Consider the following 16,166-nt stretch of genomic DNA (forward strand, 5'->3'; position numbering starts at 1 on the left):
CGCCAGTATCTCTTAACCATCTACCCATCATGAACGGTAGACAGCGCTGATTGGTTGCGGCAAAAAAGCAGGAGTTTTTAACTGCCGCATCCCGTCAGGGAGTGGGCGGAGTTAACTGCAAGTGCGTGTAGTGTGTGTGTACAGAAAGTGAATGCGAACTGCAGCATTAAAGCTGCTTAACAAAGCACGAGTTGGTGCTAAAACGCGCTACAAATCTCGTCCATGTTGCCTTAATTAATTCCTGACTCAGTCAATCGACGGATAAGCCTTTGAGCTGGCCACATTTTGAGTCCATGTTGCTGAATAATGCTTGAAGAACTGCGTTTGTCTTCTCGGTGTTACTGAGGTAACTTAACCTTAAAAAGGACCAGCTCAAACCGGCTAGCTATTGGCCAAATGTGACATCATGTTGGCAAGCCCCGCCCACAGCAACCCCCGCAACCCACACAAACACTGCACGCGGACACGCGGTATAAACAAAGCAAAGCTCGCGCAGGGTTTTTTTTTCCACGGTGCCGGTTCTGCCGCAGAGGGCCAGGTGGTTCCGCATTAATTTCCCCCATCCGCCATTATCGAGAACACAGACCTAATGAAGATCTATAGTCATGTCTTTATCCGTTTTTATAATGGTGTATATCTGAAAATTTAAGTAGTATATTTCACAGAAAGCCCTGTTGTGTTCATGTTATGACGCTGCTGTGAACAATAGAGTGGTCATAAAATAATCACGGGCATGTTTATTAATCACAAACACGGATATCAATATTTTATAGAGCACTGCGCCACAAGCAAAACTTTTTTAATGATCCCTCGTGTATCAGTACATTGAGACGGAAACACCGCACCGAGCGTACCCACCAAACCCGCCTTTGCCCGGTCTGAACCGGTTCGAGGGAAGAGCGCGTTCACTTCACGCCCCCTCCTGTCACGCGCCAAAACACAGAAGCGCGCGGCCGACCCCCAATTTTCACATCCTCATTGGCCTACCGAAATACTCGAGCCTCCGCAGAGGCTGTTCTTCAATTGGTCGACGCTCTCCTCCTGCTGACGACGACATTGTTGTTATTGGTCAACAGCGGAGCAGGCGCTCGATTCTCATTGGCTGCGTTTTTTTTCTTTACAAACGCGAGGAAGAGAATTGTAAACGAAGCGCGTGCTTGAACAAAATTGCAGGGTTGAAAATAAAGCGTGCGTCTTTTCCAACCGCTTCAGCATCGCGGCCTGAGTCAAGCCTGGATCCTGCTCGTCACTACCGCCTTTCAGTCCACCAGTGAGACTAGGGAGCCGACGATCCGCCTTCTCTCCATCACTGCGTCTATTCTCCACCATTTTGTTGAATTTTTCAGCCATACCACTAGCGCGTGAGTGTAGAGTGGTGAGCCCCCGGCTTTGAGGCTTTTGTTTGCTCCGTGACAGGGCAGTTGAACGGTGCCCTCTTTCGGAGCTATCGCTCGATAGCCGCATAGCCGGGCGCAGCCTTCCGCGGTTTCTAATCTCAGATTTTCCAATTGGCTGCGTTATTAATTTGTTCATCCTGCGGGAACCTGGAACGGATGAGACGGGAGAACCTGGCAATCGGTGGAAAAAAATAACAGAAGGCGCTAACTTAAGTTAGCCCCGCGGCTGCGTCCCTATTGTTTTGAGTCCCGTCACCACCCGAGCCCGGATCCCGCGTGCTCTTAAATCCATCATCAGATAAGGTTTTTTTTTTTTTTACTGTTCAGCCAGTTTTATTTCGATATTAAATAAAATGTGCTCTCGGGTGTGGTTTGTAACCGACCGGCGTATTAGCCAGGAGTATCCTCAAGTTCAGATCCTGCGGGCTCTGAAGGAGCGATGCGTCGAGGACGACGTTGAATTCCGCTATCTGTTGATGGATGAGATCGTTATAACCATCACGGACGGACAGCTGGGTAACTATAACGCACTATAACACATGTCTGTGAATAACCCGTTAATGTGTTTTGTGTTAGTGGTAACTAGCTCAGAAATCTTTTGAATGGGGCTTGATGGATTGTTATGAGATGGAGTTAGCTTCATGCTAGTCTGTGTGACAGTGACCGCCTAACCCAGTTTTTCCAGAAAGATTCTTCGTCCGAGACCATCACGGATGTTCGCTGGCGACCGTTCACCTGAAACCTAATCCGATACCTCAAATATAATGGTCTAGAATGATCAAATGAGAGAAAACGCGCGTCTTTAGCGTCGTTTTTGAGCCGCGTTCATTGAACAATTCATTGGTTCGCGTGCGTGGTCACGAGCGACTCTAGCGCGCTCCTTGTCAGCACATCATAAAGCGCGCGCACCTTTCAGTCTATACATTAACGACGAATCACAGTTTTTAATATTATCTAACGCGCACAATCGGTAAAAAAAGACATTTCTCAGGCGTTTTTTGTATCCATTCGCTCAATCTGCCGCATTAAAAACCTCAGATGGCCGTATGGTCTTTTTCACTGAGGAGCCCAAATCAGATCCAGATAATAGTGACAGATTTGATGTAGGTGTATGTGTGTATATATGTGTATATATATGTATATATGGTGTCTCTGATGTAATGTGGTTTCCCAGGATTGAGTGGAATGCTGGTTTGACAGGTACTGGTCATCTTCTTGTTACACAGCTCATACACCATACATACTGGCAATTCTCACACACTGAGAATGAAAAATAATTTGTGGGTGTTTGTTATCTAGTCGGAAGAAGACACGCAGAGGGTTTATGATTGGGAAAATTGTGGAAAAGCCTGGGATTGGTTAAAAGAGAATGAGTGTCTCTGGGCCATGACGCACCACAGCGTCGACCATTGGATACTAATGAACGTCAAGGCGTAGTTTTTGAGGTGTGTTCATGCCGTTGTCTGTCCTCGTCCTTGTTGCTAGATCATATACGACCGGTATCTGAGGTCGAGGGTTCTGAAAACCAAAAATAAACCCAGGCAAGCCAACCATATTTCTACACATGAGGTGTAGCAGTTTTATGAACACAAAATGGCTGAGCAGACAGAGTAACGCATTTAGATTCCAGTCAGTGTGGCATGTACAAGCTAGACTAGATTGTCCCACGGTAAATAGTACATAACGTAGTACACCACTCTGCACATTTAGATTAAATTCTTATGTAAAGGATGCCTGTGGTCACCATCTCGTATGGAGAGGTATTTCCTTTCATCCTGATACAGTGTATGTATATGCTAGGTGCCAGCTGTCATCTTCAAGATGTTTTATCAGTGCTCATTTTCACAGAAGATGGGAGGCGATCGGAGGCAACCGTCAGCCCTGGTTGATGCTAGTTTGTAAGCGTCAGCTTGGTTTCTCCTGGCTCTTGCATGTTGCCATCTGGAGGATTGGCAGATTGTTCAGACTGCAGTTTTGGTGGTAGGGGGTGGGGTGGAGTGGGGAACAGGGCTGAAAAGGGTAGTTATAATTGGACAGTTGATGGTTTTGGTCATTTTTAAATACAAATACAAATTTTTAAATACCCCCTTAAATACAAAGAGATTTTTTTTTTTTTTGAAAGCAGTCCAAATGCTTGTGAAATCATGGTTGCTTTATGGCATCTTCAAGAAATCCGATAACTGTACATTTACTTATGTTTTGGGAAAACTGTGTAGTGAAAAATACCTAAAAAAAATGTCAAACATATAAAAAGGGTTCAAAAGGGTTACGCAGATATTATCTAAAGCTCAGTAGAGTTTCATGATAGAATACTTTCTACAAGATTTCAGTGGTTTGTAGTGCTAGCCAAAGATTGCAGCAGTTGTTCTGCCCTCTATATATATTTCTACTTCTCTTCAAGTCAGAGTTGTTGTCTAATAAATAATGTTCCTTAAAATGATTCACAGGTTCGCACCTGTTCAGAAAACCTGGCATCACAACTGGAGGAGGTGTATGCTTGGCCAGGTTTGTGCACGGATGTGGGCGAGGTTAATCTTTTAGCCTGAATCCTGGCAGGCTCAGATTAGGTCCTCGGACAGCTGGAGAGCTCAGGGATTTAAAGTTGCGTCATCAGCACCCCTTTTGATTGGGATATTTGACTTGACCTGAGAAAAGTTCGGTTCAACACAATAATGAATGTTTATCAAAAAGTGATGTTTCAAATAAAATGCAGTGATTTGAATTTAGGGGCGATTTTATCAGGACCTACCATATCTGACCATGCATTTCTTATGCAGAGAAATAAAATAGACGCCACAGTCCTGACCTATCCACATGGATCAGCTAGCACTCGCACCCGAATCCCAGCTGTAGGCTGCTTTTGTAGCCGGGCATCATGTATGATCGGTAGGACAGAGGAGACGTGCTGTGAAGCCACACGAAACAATCGGCACGCATTCGAGACTTGTGACACCGGGAATGTCGCATCCTGCAGTGTGTGTGATGGAGGGAGAGAGTGGCGCATCACAAGTGGACTGCAATATGGCAATGGCCATTCCTCTAGCAGATGAGAAATGTAACATGGTGGTTTTGCCGTCACTGCTTGCTTTGGTACACCAGCACAAACTAGGACTTCCGTAGTCATGTGTTTAGTACTTCCTCACACACGTAAGCAGTGCAGCTGCTAGGTACTGATAGGGTGGTAACATTCATACACACTAGGGCTGCATGAATGATTAACACAATAAATCAAAGGCAAAAAAATCCACACTATAGTGTTTCAAATAGCAACGTTTTTATATTTATTCACCTAGCAACAGTCTATTAAAATAAACGTTCGTAAATATCTTTATTGATATGGGTGCTAATGTTGTTTGTGTAATGACGCTTTTGTTTTCTTTTTTATCGGTCAACATTCTATTTAAATCCAGAACACAAACAAATGCACGTGTAATTTCCAAAAGAAAATGAAAAGAAATTCAGGCATGTGGTGGCACTACGTAGGCACTAGAATGCAATTGTTATATGCTGTCTTAGCAAAAAGGTTCTTGGCTTCCTGCTAGAAACACCACACAGCGAAGCACTTGTAAAATATTCCTGTCAAAATCAACAGAAAACCTTTCAAGATTCAGGATTTAACCTTTACCATCTAACGAATAGGAAGCTATTTAGGTAGTTACTGTGGAGCTGGAATGAAAAGAATTACTACCTTTATGTGGCACCTTTGTAGGAAGGGAGGATTGAATTTAGCTTTAGGTTTATCATGATTTATGTGATACGAACGCGCAATGTAGTGCTACTGTACTAAAGTAACGCTAATATTCAATTGGCGGGATTTAAATAATTTGTTTTTAATTGACGTTTTTTCCCACATCATTCGTTTGTGTGCTATATTTACCTGCTCTGTATGTTTGTAATGGAAGGCACAACATTGCTCTTGTTTTTATTTTTATAAATTGAAAAACCCTTGTGTATGCAGGTGCTTGAGATTGCACATGCCTGACCTCTGTGTGTGCCTTTGTGTGCATACGTGGCCCACAGAGTGTTTTTCCTGGCGAAGAAATAGTCTTTGCAGAGCTGTACATAGTTTTAAGATTTCCTCCTTTTTTTCTTTTTTTTTTGTTTTTGTGTGCATGCATATAGCTAACACTTTTTAAACAATCTCAGGATTTTTTTTCAGCCTAAAAGAATTCATAGCCTGGACTTTACCACTAAACTATAGATCAGTAGTGCACAGAAGTGTCGGGGGAATGGGAGAGGGAGAGAAGAGGATCTGGAGAGAGAAGAATGAAGGCTGGAAGGGAAGGAGGGGGTTGCGGCCACAGATTACTTTGCCATATGAATGTGTCTGATTCTTTCTGAACCCCAGAGAACTTGTTAACCCGGCTTGTGTTGCTGAGCAGTCACATCTCCATGCATGCGCACACACACGCTCTGCATGTATTCTTTAGGTCCTGTGCTGTGTAAAAAAAAAAAGGAAAAAGAAATCCACGTGCACGGGGTGTTTGTATCAGAAAACAGCAGCTTGTCTATGCACACAATCAGTGTTTTGTCAGAAAGCAGAGCAGTAATGTCTGACACGACTTTCATTCTCTAGGGTGGAACGATCTGAAAGCCGGATAGTACTCTGCAACTTTGATTATAAAGCGCACACATTTGCATTCATTGCAGACGCACAATGATCATAATGGCTGTGTTGAAAAGGCGTCTTGTATTCAGAATGCTGAGCTACTGACACTGTCTGTGTGCAAACGTTCTGCTGTGGCCATGACGGTCTGCTTCTTCTAAAATGGCGAAGTAGAAAGGAGGTGGTTATACGGATGCGCTCTCGCGCTCTCTCTCTCTTTCTCTCTGTCTCTTTCCCTCCCTCCTTTCTCTCTCTCTTTCTCTTCACATCAGTCTCCTGTTGTGTGTATGGTGGTTCTCCAGCAGGCGTACTAACTCACCATAACTACAGCACAGAACATAGCTGACAAAAGTAACAATAGCTGACACCGTTTGTGTTCCTCAATAGGCTTATTGTACTGATAAAGGTCTGTTTTGTTTGTATGGGACTTGTTTGTAATGTTAGGAATCATAGCAACTTATATATATATATATATATATAACCAGCATAATTGTTGACACCATTTCTACTCCATCAGGTTCACGCCCCATCACTCCATTATTTTCGAATTTGTTCGAACCCTGAAATTAAGGTAGATAAGATTCAAAACACAAAATGTTTGCTCCTGTCACTCAGGAAAACTGTACAATAGTGAGTGCGTAATTAAAGCAAACAGCTGGTGAATATTAGATGACGAATAAAGCTGCAATGTTAATTAAAGCGTGAAAACGGTGCGAGAGAACAGGAGGATATGGGTTAGTGGGTCATTGAAGAGAGAACCGGCGAAGTTGAAGGCCGTGTGTTTGTGTGGTGTTGTGTAACCGATCTGGTGATAGTGAGCACTTCAGGAGGTCAGCATGGAGGAGATGTTGTCTGTGTGTTTGTGTTCCTGCCAGTCTTATTTTTGCATGTCCTCAAACACCTGGTGGCAAAGCGGGGGAGGTGTCATCTACATTGGCTTCCTTTTAGATACTTTCTGAGATTGGCGTCGAGCTCAGCTCGTCCTGCAGCAGATCAATACAGCTGTGTACTTTACAGTAGGTCAACAGGAGAGGTTGGCAAAATGGCCGATGTTTGATATCCTGGTGTTTTCGATATATTAGATGGAGAGAGTTCATAAGAATAGTTTTGGAAAAGTCACATAAAACATAAAACTCCTTTTAGATTCAGATTGAAACCAGGCTTTCTGAAAAAATTCTACTGTAATGAATTAAACCAACAATGAAACATACAAGGTGCCAACATTTAATCTGTAGCATTTATGATTTTAGACTCTTTGCTACAGCAATATGGGAAACGCCTGAAAACTACACGGTTAAACATCAGTTAAAAATCTGCCCTGCCCAGCAAAGTCTCTGAATGGGGAAAGGATGTGAAAGACACACATAAGAGGCTGCTGTTGCTTTTGCTTTGCGACAGCTTTATGTAGATGTCCCGTGAAATCGTTAACCCCAAACTTGTGAGCCGATAGAGAAAAAAAAAAGAAGGTGGGATTGTGGTTTCTTTGGTAAAGATGGAAATGGAAAAGATGGTTATTTATAGTAGTCATGTCAGGCATTTGCATCTCCAGTTGTTCTTACTGTTTAGCAAACCATCAAATACGCCGGAGTATATTTGTGTGTTCAGTCTGTTTTCTGTGTTGTTTCTGCCTGCGAAGATTTTCTTGTTAGCGGTGCAGGTTTCTAAACACATTGTGGTGTACACAAAAATGTTGTGCAACAGCTAATCTGGCAGCAGCACTGAAAACAGCTAGCTCTTACTCTGATATTAAATTGTTCTTTGGCTTATCGACTTCGTTTTGTTTTTTTCGGATCAATTTGCGACATGCATCATGGAAGCTGAATATGAAGCCTGTGTTTTACAAGAGGATGTGATTAAATTATGATCTCGGTTGTTACGGCGGTTCTTCGGTGGTCATGGTGTTGCACAAAATTTTTGTTGCTCCTTTTTCTGTAGGCCACACGCCTGTATCATTCATGCAACATTCAACGTAAAGAACATAAAAGCAACCGGATTGTGGCAGGTTTTTGTCATCTGTTTGCGATAAACGATATTCTGTCATCATCTCATTAATACTCCTTAATAAAGCACTCAGCACTACTAGCATCAATCTTCAGGGCATCTGAGAAAACGCAAGTGGGGCAGCAACAGGAAGCTAAAATCAAAAGTAAAAGACTGTAAAGCTAAGTCACGTGCTACACAGGTGCCGTGTTTTCAGTGTGTACTGACTTGTTCTGCTATCTCTCTCTTTTAGGTCTGCGAGTGGGGCAGGAGGTGGTGACGTCATACCCACAGGTGGCTGTGGTGCGTGTTCCTACTCCATGGGTGCAGTCGGACAGTGACATCACCGTTCTGAGGCATCTGGAGAAGATGGGTTGCCGCCTGGTCAACCGGCCCAATGCCATCCTTAACTGTGTCAACAAGTTCTGGACATTCCAGGAGCTTGCTGGACATGGAGTTCCACTGCCTGATACTTATTCCTACGGTCAGCAATAACTCTCTCTCTCTCTCTCTCTCTCTCTCTCTCTCTCTCTCTCTGTCTCTCCCCTATAGTCATTTACATTTGCTCATTTTACTCATTTTTGTGACCTCCATTTAAGACTGGGGCACAATCCCTGCAGCTGAGAGCTAAGGGGTTTACACAGAGGTTTAACAGTGGCTCTTAGGCAATCGTGAGATTTTAAACTCACTAGTGGTTCCTACTGTTGGCTTCACATGCGTACATTCTCATATCTTCACACTCTTATTCATTTGTTTTTGTTTTTTTACTCGCAGATACAGATACAGGCGCCACAATTATTAGCCTCCCATACTTGCATACAAGGTGCCTTGAGAGCTCTGCCTTTGCAACCAGACCAGCACATTCGCTTGCATTTCAGCGATTCCCTCCTCTCTTCCTGATTAGCTGTGGCAAGAGAACCAAAAAAAAAAACCCCATAGACTTCTGCTAGTTCAGCAAAAATCAATATGGTAGAAAGTAAAAAATAAAGCTTGGCCTGTGACGGCAAGAAAGAATGAAGTAAACGCGTGACTTATATTTACTGGCTTGCTCAGACCTTGACTCTTGCACATTTCAGCCTATAACTTTTAATAAACACCATATTTCAGGGATCTTGATGTAGTTTTGATCTGCAGGGCTGCAGTGGCACTAGAATGTACCTATAAATACAGCAACATTGATGAGGGGTGTCTGGAGGAAGTAGAGGATTTTCTTTGCTTATTTTTGCATGCACAGTATGAAAACAAACCTTGTGAGGATGTCGGACTTGACTGACGTCGTCTTGAGTTCTCCACACGCACACATGCGCAGATGCACATCAGGAGTTTATGTAACAGGGTTTGGTAAGCGAGCGAGGAGAGCTCATGATCATCTAAATGAAAATGAAAACAAGAGGTTCATGTCTGACATTTGGTGCTTGCTCCCCCTGTGTTTCATAGCTCTCTCTGTCTCTCTCACTCGCTCTCTCTCTTTCTCTCTTCCCCCGTTTCCTCCTCTCTCCCTCTCTCTTTCATGGTAGATGTTGGAAAAAGCTGCAGCAGCTCGAAACATGGATCAATCACTGCACCAAAGCAGGAAGCATTAAGCACTGCATAATGCGCAGAGACTCCAGCAGTCTGTGCAGCCTATGCAGCGTCTTCTCAGTGTGTGTGTGCCTTGCAATAACTGAAAACCGCTCTTCTCCTCAGCTCAGATGAGCAGACAGAGGAACAGTTATAATTAGATTTCTCTCTGCTTCTCTCTCCCTCTCTCTCCCTCTCTCTCTCTCCCTCCTCCCTGTGGCCCTCACAAATCACTCGCTTTTTCCTGCGTCTTTTTTTCCACTCCGCAGTCCAGTGCACATCTGTCTCCAACGCCTTCATAACAGTGCCACATCATACACTGTTTCAGCAGCCAAGACTTCAGCACTCGGACCAAGTGGTATTAATTAGTACGAAGCACGAGGGTTCCAGGCTGTTAGGACATAACGATGCGCCGATTTGTCATTTGATTCAGCAACACCAAGAATCATCACCAGCTGTGTTTAAATACTAAGGGTTTTCAATGAATTTATTTGCATTCCTTCTGACTATTCATTGTGAATGAATATTATTTACTGCAGACGTTTCCCTGCGGTGTATGACCGTGTCGTTTGGAGCGACGTTTAGGCAATTGACGTTATCGTGAAGATCATGTGTATGCAACCCGAGTGTTCGGTTGCATCATTCGTGTTTTCATCCTGAAAACTTTCCCTCGCAAAACTCTGTGTTCTGTCAGCAGATGTTCTGTTTTAAAATGTTAGCTGGATGCCCCTGCTCATCTGACCCCACAATTATGTAGACAGTTTACACGCATGTAACTTTACTTTTAATTTTTTTTCCCCCCTTCTCTTTGTAAATAACAACAGTGTTTTCTGCGTGTTTTATGTATTTTTATATATATATTTTTAAATAAATATAAATTGCTATTAAAACATTATTCATTGGCCTTGCTGAGGCAGGAAATATCTTCATATATGAAATAAGATTATTTAAAAACCCCTTAAAATAGTTATAAAGACAGATAGTTATAAAGATTGGATTATTTAAAATATTCTATTAATCAAATGACTGATATTTTGTCAGTCATATTGTAAGCAAATGAAGACAAGGCTAAACAAATGGCACTAATAAATATGCTTGAAGTTGTTAAGGAGATTTGATCATGTTTTGTGTTTAATGCATGTACTGTGTGACAGGTGATTTGTCAGGATGTTGTCTGTTATATCACATTTAACACCCTTTTCTAGTATGGGCCAGAAATCTCTCATGGAAATTAGAGTCTGGTCATTACTGAGTTTGTAAAGTGTTTGTGTGTTTGATTCTCCAGGTGGCCATGACAACTTCCGTAAGATGATTGATGAGGCAGAGCCATTAGGTTACCCGGTCGTGGTGAAAAATGCTCGCGGACACAGAGGTGAGCGTCGAACCTGCTCGGCTGCATTTGTTTTTTTTTGCCTCTGGCTTAGAATATAAATGCTCCTTGAGGGCATGGCTGTACTTCTTACATTCCACATACATGTGAGTGACATTAGAAGAAACTAGAGCATGCTGGGAAAATGGCTAAACAAGGAACCGGGCAGAAAGTGCAGCATCAGGTCCAGCGGCTGCTTCATGGTGAATGAAGAGCAGCTGTTTTAAACACTGATAGACACACACACACTCCCCAGATTTGTTCTTCTCCTCCAGCATTACAGAGTTGTCATGGGTGTTAAAACCTCTCTGTTAGCTGCCTGCTTGAAATGTAGGCCAGGTCCTGAATAATGGGCCTGTATGTTGTGAGCTAGTTTTGCTATTGAATTTTAAAAAAAAAAAAAAAAAAAAAAAGGGGGGGGCCTGAGGTCAGACTGAACATTGTAAAGTTGGTGTTTGACTTTGGAGCTTCCACTGATCTGTTTGTGTCGAATAATCCGAGGGGAAAAATAGATTTAAACAGTGTGTGTGGTACAGCGTATGCATTACAAACACACAGTATGACTTCTGGCAGGACATAAAGGTTAAAACTAGCCTCAGGGTGAATACTTAAGACACACCAAGGCTTCAGTTAATAATTCAGCATTGATTAAAACTCCATCAGCATTCTACCTTGTTGGGAAATAGTATGTTCTTTAACTAGTATTTTGCATGTGTACGTTTGTAAAATTCTGGCATTAATCAAATTTTTAGAAAAGTCTTAAGCTGCATTATATTTAAGCCCAAACTGTAGTGGTTATATGTATTAAAATACTCTTAAGAATTACAAGAACACAAAAGAAAATGGTTTATTCTATTTATTTATTGGTGAGGATTGCAGTAACATCTGTGAAGGAGTGTATGTCAAGCAAACATGACTTGACAAGAGTTTTCAAAACAGGTTTAGTTTGATTCATAAAGACACCTGATTATAAATGGCAAAGATTTTTCCAAATGTCAGACCTTGTATATGGGAAGTCTAAAAAGTAGGAAGTGATCTAACCTTTGTTTGTGTTCATATGTACAGGTAAGGCGGTGTTTCTGGCCCGGGATAAGCACCACCTCTCTGACTTGTGCCATTTAATCCGGCATGAGGCTCCATACCTATTCCAGGAGTATGTGAAGGAGAGCCACGGGCGAGACGTGCGCGTGGTGCTGGTGGGTGGCAGAGTGATCGGTTCAATGCTCCGCTGCTCAACAGACGGACGCATGCAGAGCAACTGCTCCCTCGGTGCGTGTGCTATGAGCCTTCCTTCATTCCTAATGTAGCAGGCTAGTTTAGTTTAAACTAATCTTGACCCAGACGGTTAGTATCTTTGTTTTGTTCACTGCAGTGCAAGTAAATGTTCGATTACACTTTGTAAATGGCATGCTTTCAAAAACATTACAAACCAGAGCCAAGAAATACAATTATAACTTTCTCTAAGCCCCTCAAAAACATGCCCATAAGTGAACTAACTAGTCTGAATTGCCCCGAGGCTTAAATGAGTGCGAGAATGGGTGTTCCCGCCTCATGAAGGTGTTCCAAGGATACGCTCCAGATCCAATAATCTTGGCCAGATTAATGAAGTTGAATGAGCTAGAATCTATCTATCTATCTATCTATCTATCTATCTATCTATCTATCTATCTATCTATCTATCTATCTATCTATCTATCTATCTATCTATCTATCTATCTATCTATCTATCTATCTATCTATCTATCGCCAATTCAGCAAAGGTACATAATATATTTCCTTATGGAAATTTATGACTGCTCAGAAGCTCTCCTGGGAAATGACTGTTTTTGACTTCATGAATACATAAATCTGTGTAACTGATAATGTGCCATGTGAGTGTATGCTTAAAGGTGTAATGTATGAAGTACTCGCTAAAGTCCAGTTCTCTTTCTCTAGGTGGTGTGGGCGTGATGTGCCCACTGAGTGAGCAGGGCAAGCAGCTGGCTGTGCAGGTGTCCAACATCCTGGGCATGGATGTGTGCGGTATTGACCTGCTGCAGTTGAATGATGGCTCCTTTGTGGTTTGTGAGGCCAACGCTAATGTAGGCTTTATAGCTTTCGACCAGGCGTGCGGGATCGACGTGGCAGGTATCGTGGCAGACTACGCCCTGTCGTTGCTGCCTAGCCGCCTCAGCCGTAAGATGTCTCTGCTCTCCGTGGTGTCTAGCGCCAGCGAGACCAGCAGCGAGCCTGAAGTGTGTATCCCCCCAGAGGCTTGCCCACCCGTCCCTCCCTGCACCATCCCTGACGCTGTCAGCACCATGAGCACCAGCTCTACCTCCAGCGAGAGTGAGACCGAGCTCGTTGAGATAACCCACGCCCAGAGTGTGCCAGACCCCGCATACAACATCAACTCCCTCCTCGCAAAGGAGATTAAGCTATTGACTGAGTGAGCTGAAGAGAAAACGGCAACCACATGCACAAACACACAGTCATACACACAGCGCACATACATATGCATACACATACAGTACATGTACACATGCAAATAAGCATACAGTGGTCAAATGCGTACACACATACATACACTTGTGTTTTTGTACTAACCCATTCTGAAAACCCTGATGTGGATCTGAGGCTGCTCCCCTGACAGTGACTGCAGAAGTGCAGTCTACACGCTGACCAAGCCTTAGTGCAGGCATTCAGTGAGTGAGTGATTGCCACTGTATTTCAGGGTGCATTGTACTGGAGAGTGGTTTTAGAATGGAAAAGATTTGGGGAAACGCGCGCACACACACACACACACACACACACAGTATAGTGAGAGCCCAACACTATTGTGAGGCTTTTCAAGCATGCAGTGCAGTGTGATGCATTGATTTAACATGAAGGAATATATCCCTAATCCGTCTGTCTGTGTGCTCCTTTCAGGTGTGTTTGCAACCTCTAAAACACACACACACAGACACACACGCACACAGACATTCACACATCAGCATGAACATGTGTAAAGGACTGAAAAGCTGTACATATTCTCTTCCCATTACAGTGGACTGGTGCACAGTTGTACAGAGTAAGATTGCATTCACCGTTTTTAGCTTCAGCACTTGTCCGCATTTAATAAAAGCGTCTTGTTGCAGAAGCGCACACACACACAGTTTGGGTAATTAAGATTTCATTCTTAACCTGGAACCAGTCTTAAGTTTGTTTGTTTTTTTGTTTTTTTTCTATTTTAGCTGTTTGACTTAGAAGGTGAGTAGAAAATGGGGCAGGTGCTATATCAGCACTTTGGCAGTTCCTCTATTTTTTGACTCATTTAAGATGTCGGAATGATAGATTTTGTCTCCTTACAGTATGCAGAAAGCAAAGAGGGTTATAGAAGATAACACCTAAAATGTTTAACTGCCCCTTTTAAGAAGAATATCTTGCACCCTTCCCCAGTTCAGTGGCTCAGTTTGGTTAACAAGACAGTCATTTCAGAGTACCCACTGTTCCCCTTTATACGCAGAAGCAATGGAACCATTCTGTAGCGGTCAGGGAGCGGCGGCTTTGAGGGAGAGACGAACACAAGTATGTGTTTTTAAATGTACCACGTTCTCTCCCAGTTCACTCACTCAACTCGTCAATACCTGTACAGACCTGCATGTGCAGTATGCGCCACACCCAATGTTTACTTCACCCCTTCTGACCTTTAGCATCTGAGCAGTGAGCTACATAGAACAAGTATTATGTATGATGGAATGCTTATTAGGCTAATGAGTACTGCACCGTATGTCCATATGACTTTTTTCTTCTTCTTTTTTTTTTTTTTTTTTTTTTGCCAACACTAAAATCTTAAACTGTTTGAAATTTCTTTGTACGACATAAACAATAAAATGAACTCTCAACTCAAATGGGTCTAACCCAGTGGTGTACAGACTGGTGCTGTTCAGAAAATTGTTCCAGTTTTTTTTTTTTTTTTTTGGAAAAGCTAGAAATATCCCTTGTCTAAATGTTTGGAAGCAAATTCTCTGAATTCGGATCAAATTCGGATGCCGTTTACCTCAAGGGTTTAACTTGATAGAGCCTGAATTAATTTACAGTATGGGACCAAACTGAACTCGGATTATGTTTACGCCAGAACACGGATATTACGTTCTTTACATTTACACAACACTCCGAAACCCTGATCAATTCCAACTTGAAGTAGAATTTCTAGTAGTAAACATTTGAGGTTGATTCAAACTCAGGGAAGCAGCCTGGATCAAATTCCTCCCCTGCCTCGTCTTGAAACAAATCTGCTTATAGTGTGTATCGGCTTGCAACTAAGAAAATGCTTCGATGTAATCATGCACCTTTTTTTTTTTTTTTTTTGTTGTTGTTGCTTGTTTTCTATTGTTCTTGGTTCTAATGCTAAAACTGGTTTGTGTGCACTAATCTCTGACTGGTGGTGAGCTTTAGCAGAATGCTTTAACACACACGTCTAACAGCTGAAACACACACACACACACACACACACACACACACAAACACCTCCCCATCCTCCATGTTGTGATTTGCTGTACCATGTGTGATGTGTTCCATCATCCATCAGCAGACTGACTGGTAACTAAGCAACCGGACACACTCATTCCTTCCTTCTACCATGGGGAGCCAATAATATGAGCAGCAGAGCTCCTTTAGCTTTTTTTGTTTTTATTGTGTTGTTGAAATCCTGTCTGATTCCAAACCAACACCTGTGATTTAAATGGAGTGGCAAGTATTAAGTAAACCATGACCAGAGAAATGTTGATCACATCGACAGTGCGATGTGAAAGGACAGAGGGAATTTGGTGCAATAAATTATTTGCCAAAACCCGAGCAGGCACCATACTGATACGGTACCACTCTGTTGCCCACTCTACTAACAAAGAGACTGAGAAAATGGCATTTACTCACTACGTAATAATGTCAAGTTGCTGCTAATGTTAAGTTCTGTTGATTTCCAGGATGTAAAAGGAAAATGAGCAGATTCCAGATGTTAACCACATTTCATTGCCTCATCTGTTTATTTTCGTTTGTTTGTTTGTTTGTTTGTTTTTTTTTAAGTTACACGTTTCCCCTGAATGCCAAAAAACCAGCAATGTTATATAATATTAGGGAACCTATTAGTGTTAGAACTCTAACATCAATGTTGTATGTTACAATATTCTAATAATAATAATAAGAATAAGAAGAAGAATTATAATAATAAGAACAATAATAAAAAAAGACATTATAAAAAATGTCTGGAACCTGAAACGTGCATCAGAGGCTT

The 16,166-nt window shown here is 42.4% G+C and overlaps 1 protein-coding gene across 1 annotated transcript; it reads left to right on the forward strand.

The window, feature by feature from the left end:
• The first annotated feature begins 1,088 nt into the window (after nucleotides 1-1,088).
• Nucleotides 1,089-16,156, forward strand: rimkla (ribosomal modification protein rimK-like family member A). Its single transcript, XM_058390327.1, has 5 exons — nucleotides 1,089-1,913; nucleotides 8,237-8,467; nucleotides 10,829-10,915; nucleotides 11,978-12,181; nucleotides 12,848-16,156. Exons 1-5 carry the CDS (start codon nucleotides 1,751-1,753, stop codon nucleotides 13,342-13,344), a joined length of 1,182 nt encoding a protein of 393 aa, XP_058246310.1. The 5' UTR covers nucleotides 1,089-1,750; the 3' UTR covers nucleotides 13,345-16,156.
• Nucleotides 16,157-16,166: the final 10 nt, after the last annotated feature.

Source organism: Hemibagrus wyckioides, linkage group LG05 (assembly GCF_019097595.1).
Source record: "Hemibagrus wyckioides isolate EC202008001 linkage group LG05, SWU_Hwy_1.0, whole genome shotgun sequence".
In the NCBI taxonomy this organism is placed as follows: Eukaryota; Metazoa; Chordata; class Actinopteri; order Siluriformes; family Bagridae; genus Hemibagrus; species Hemibagrus wyckioides.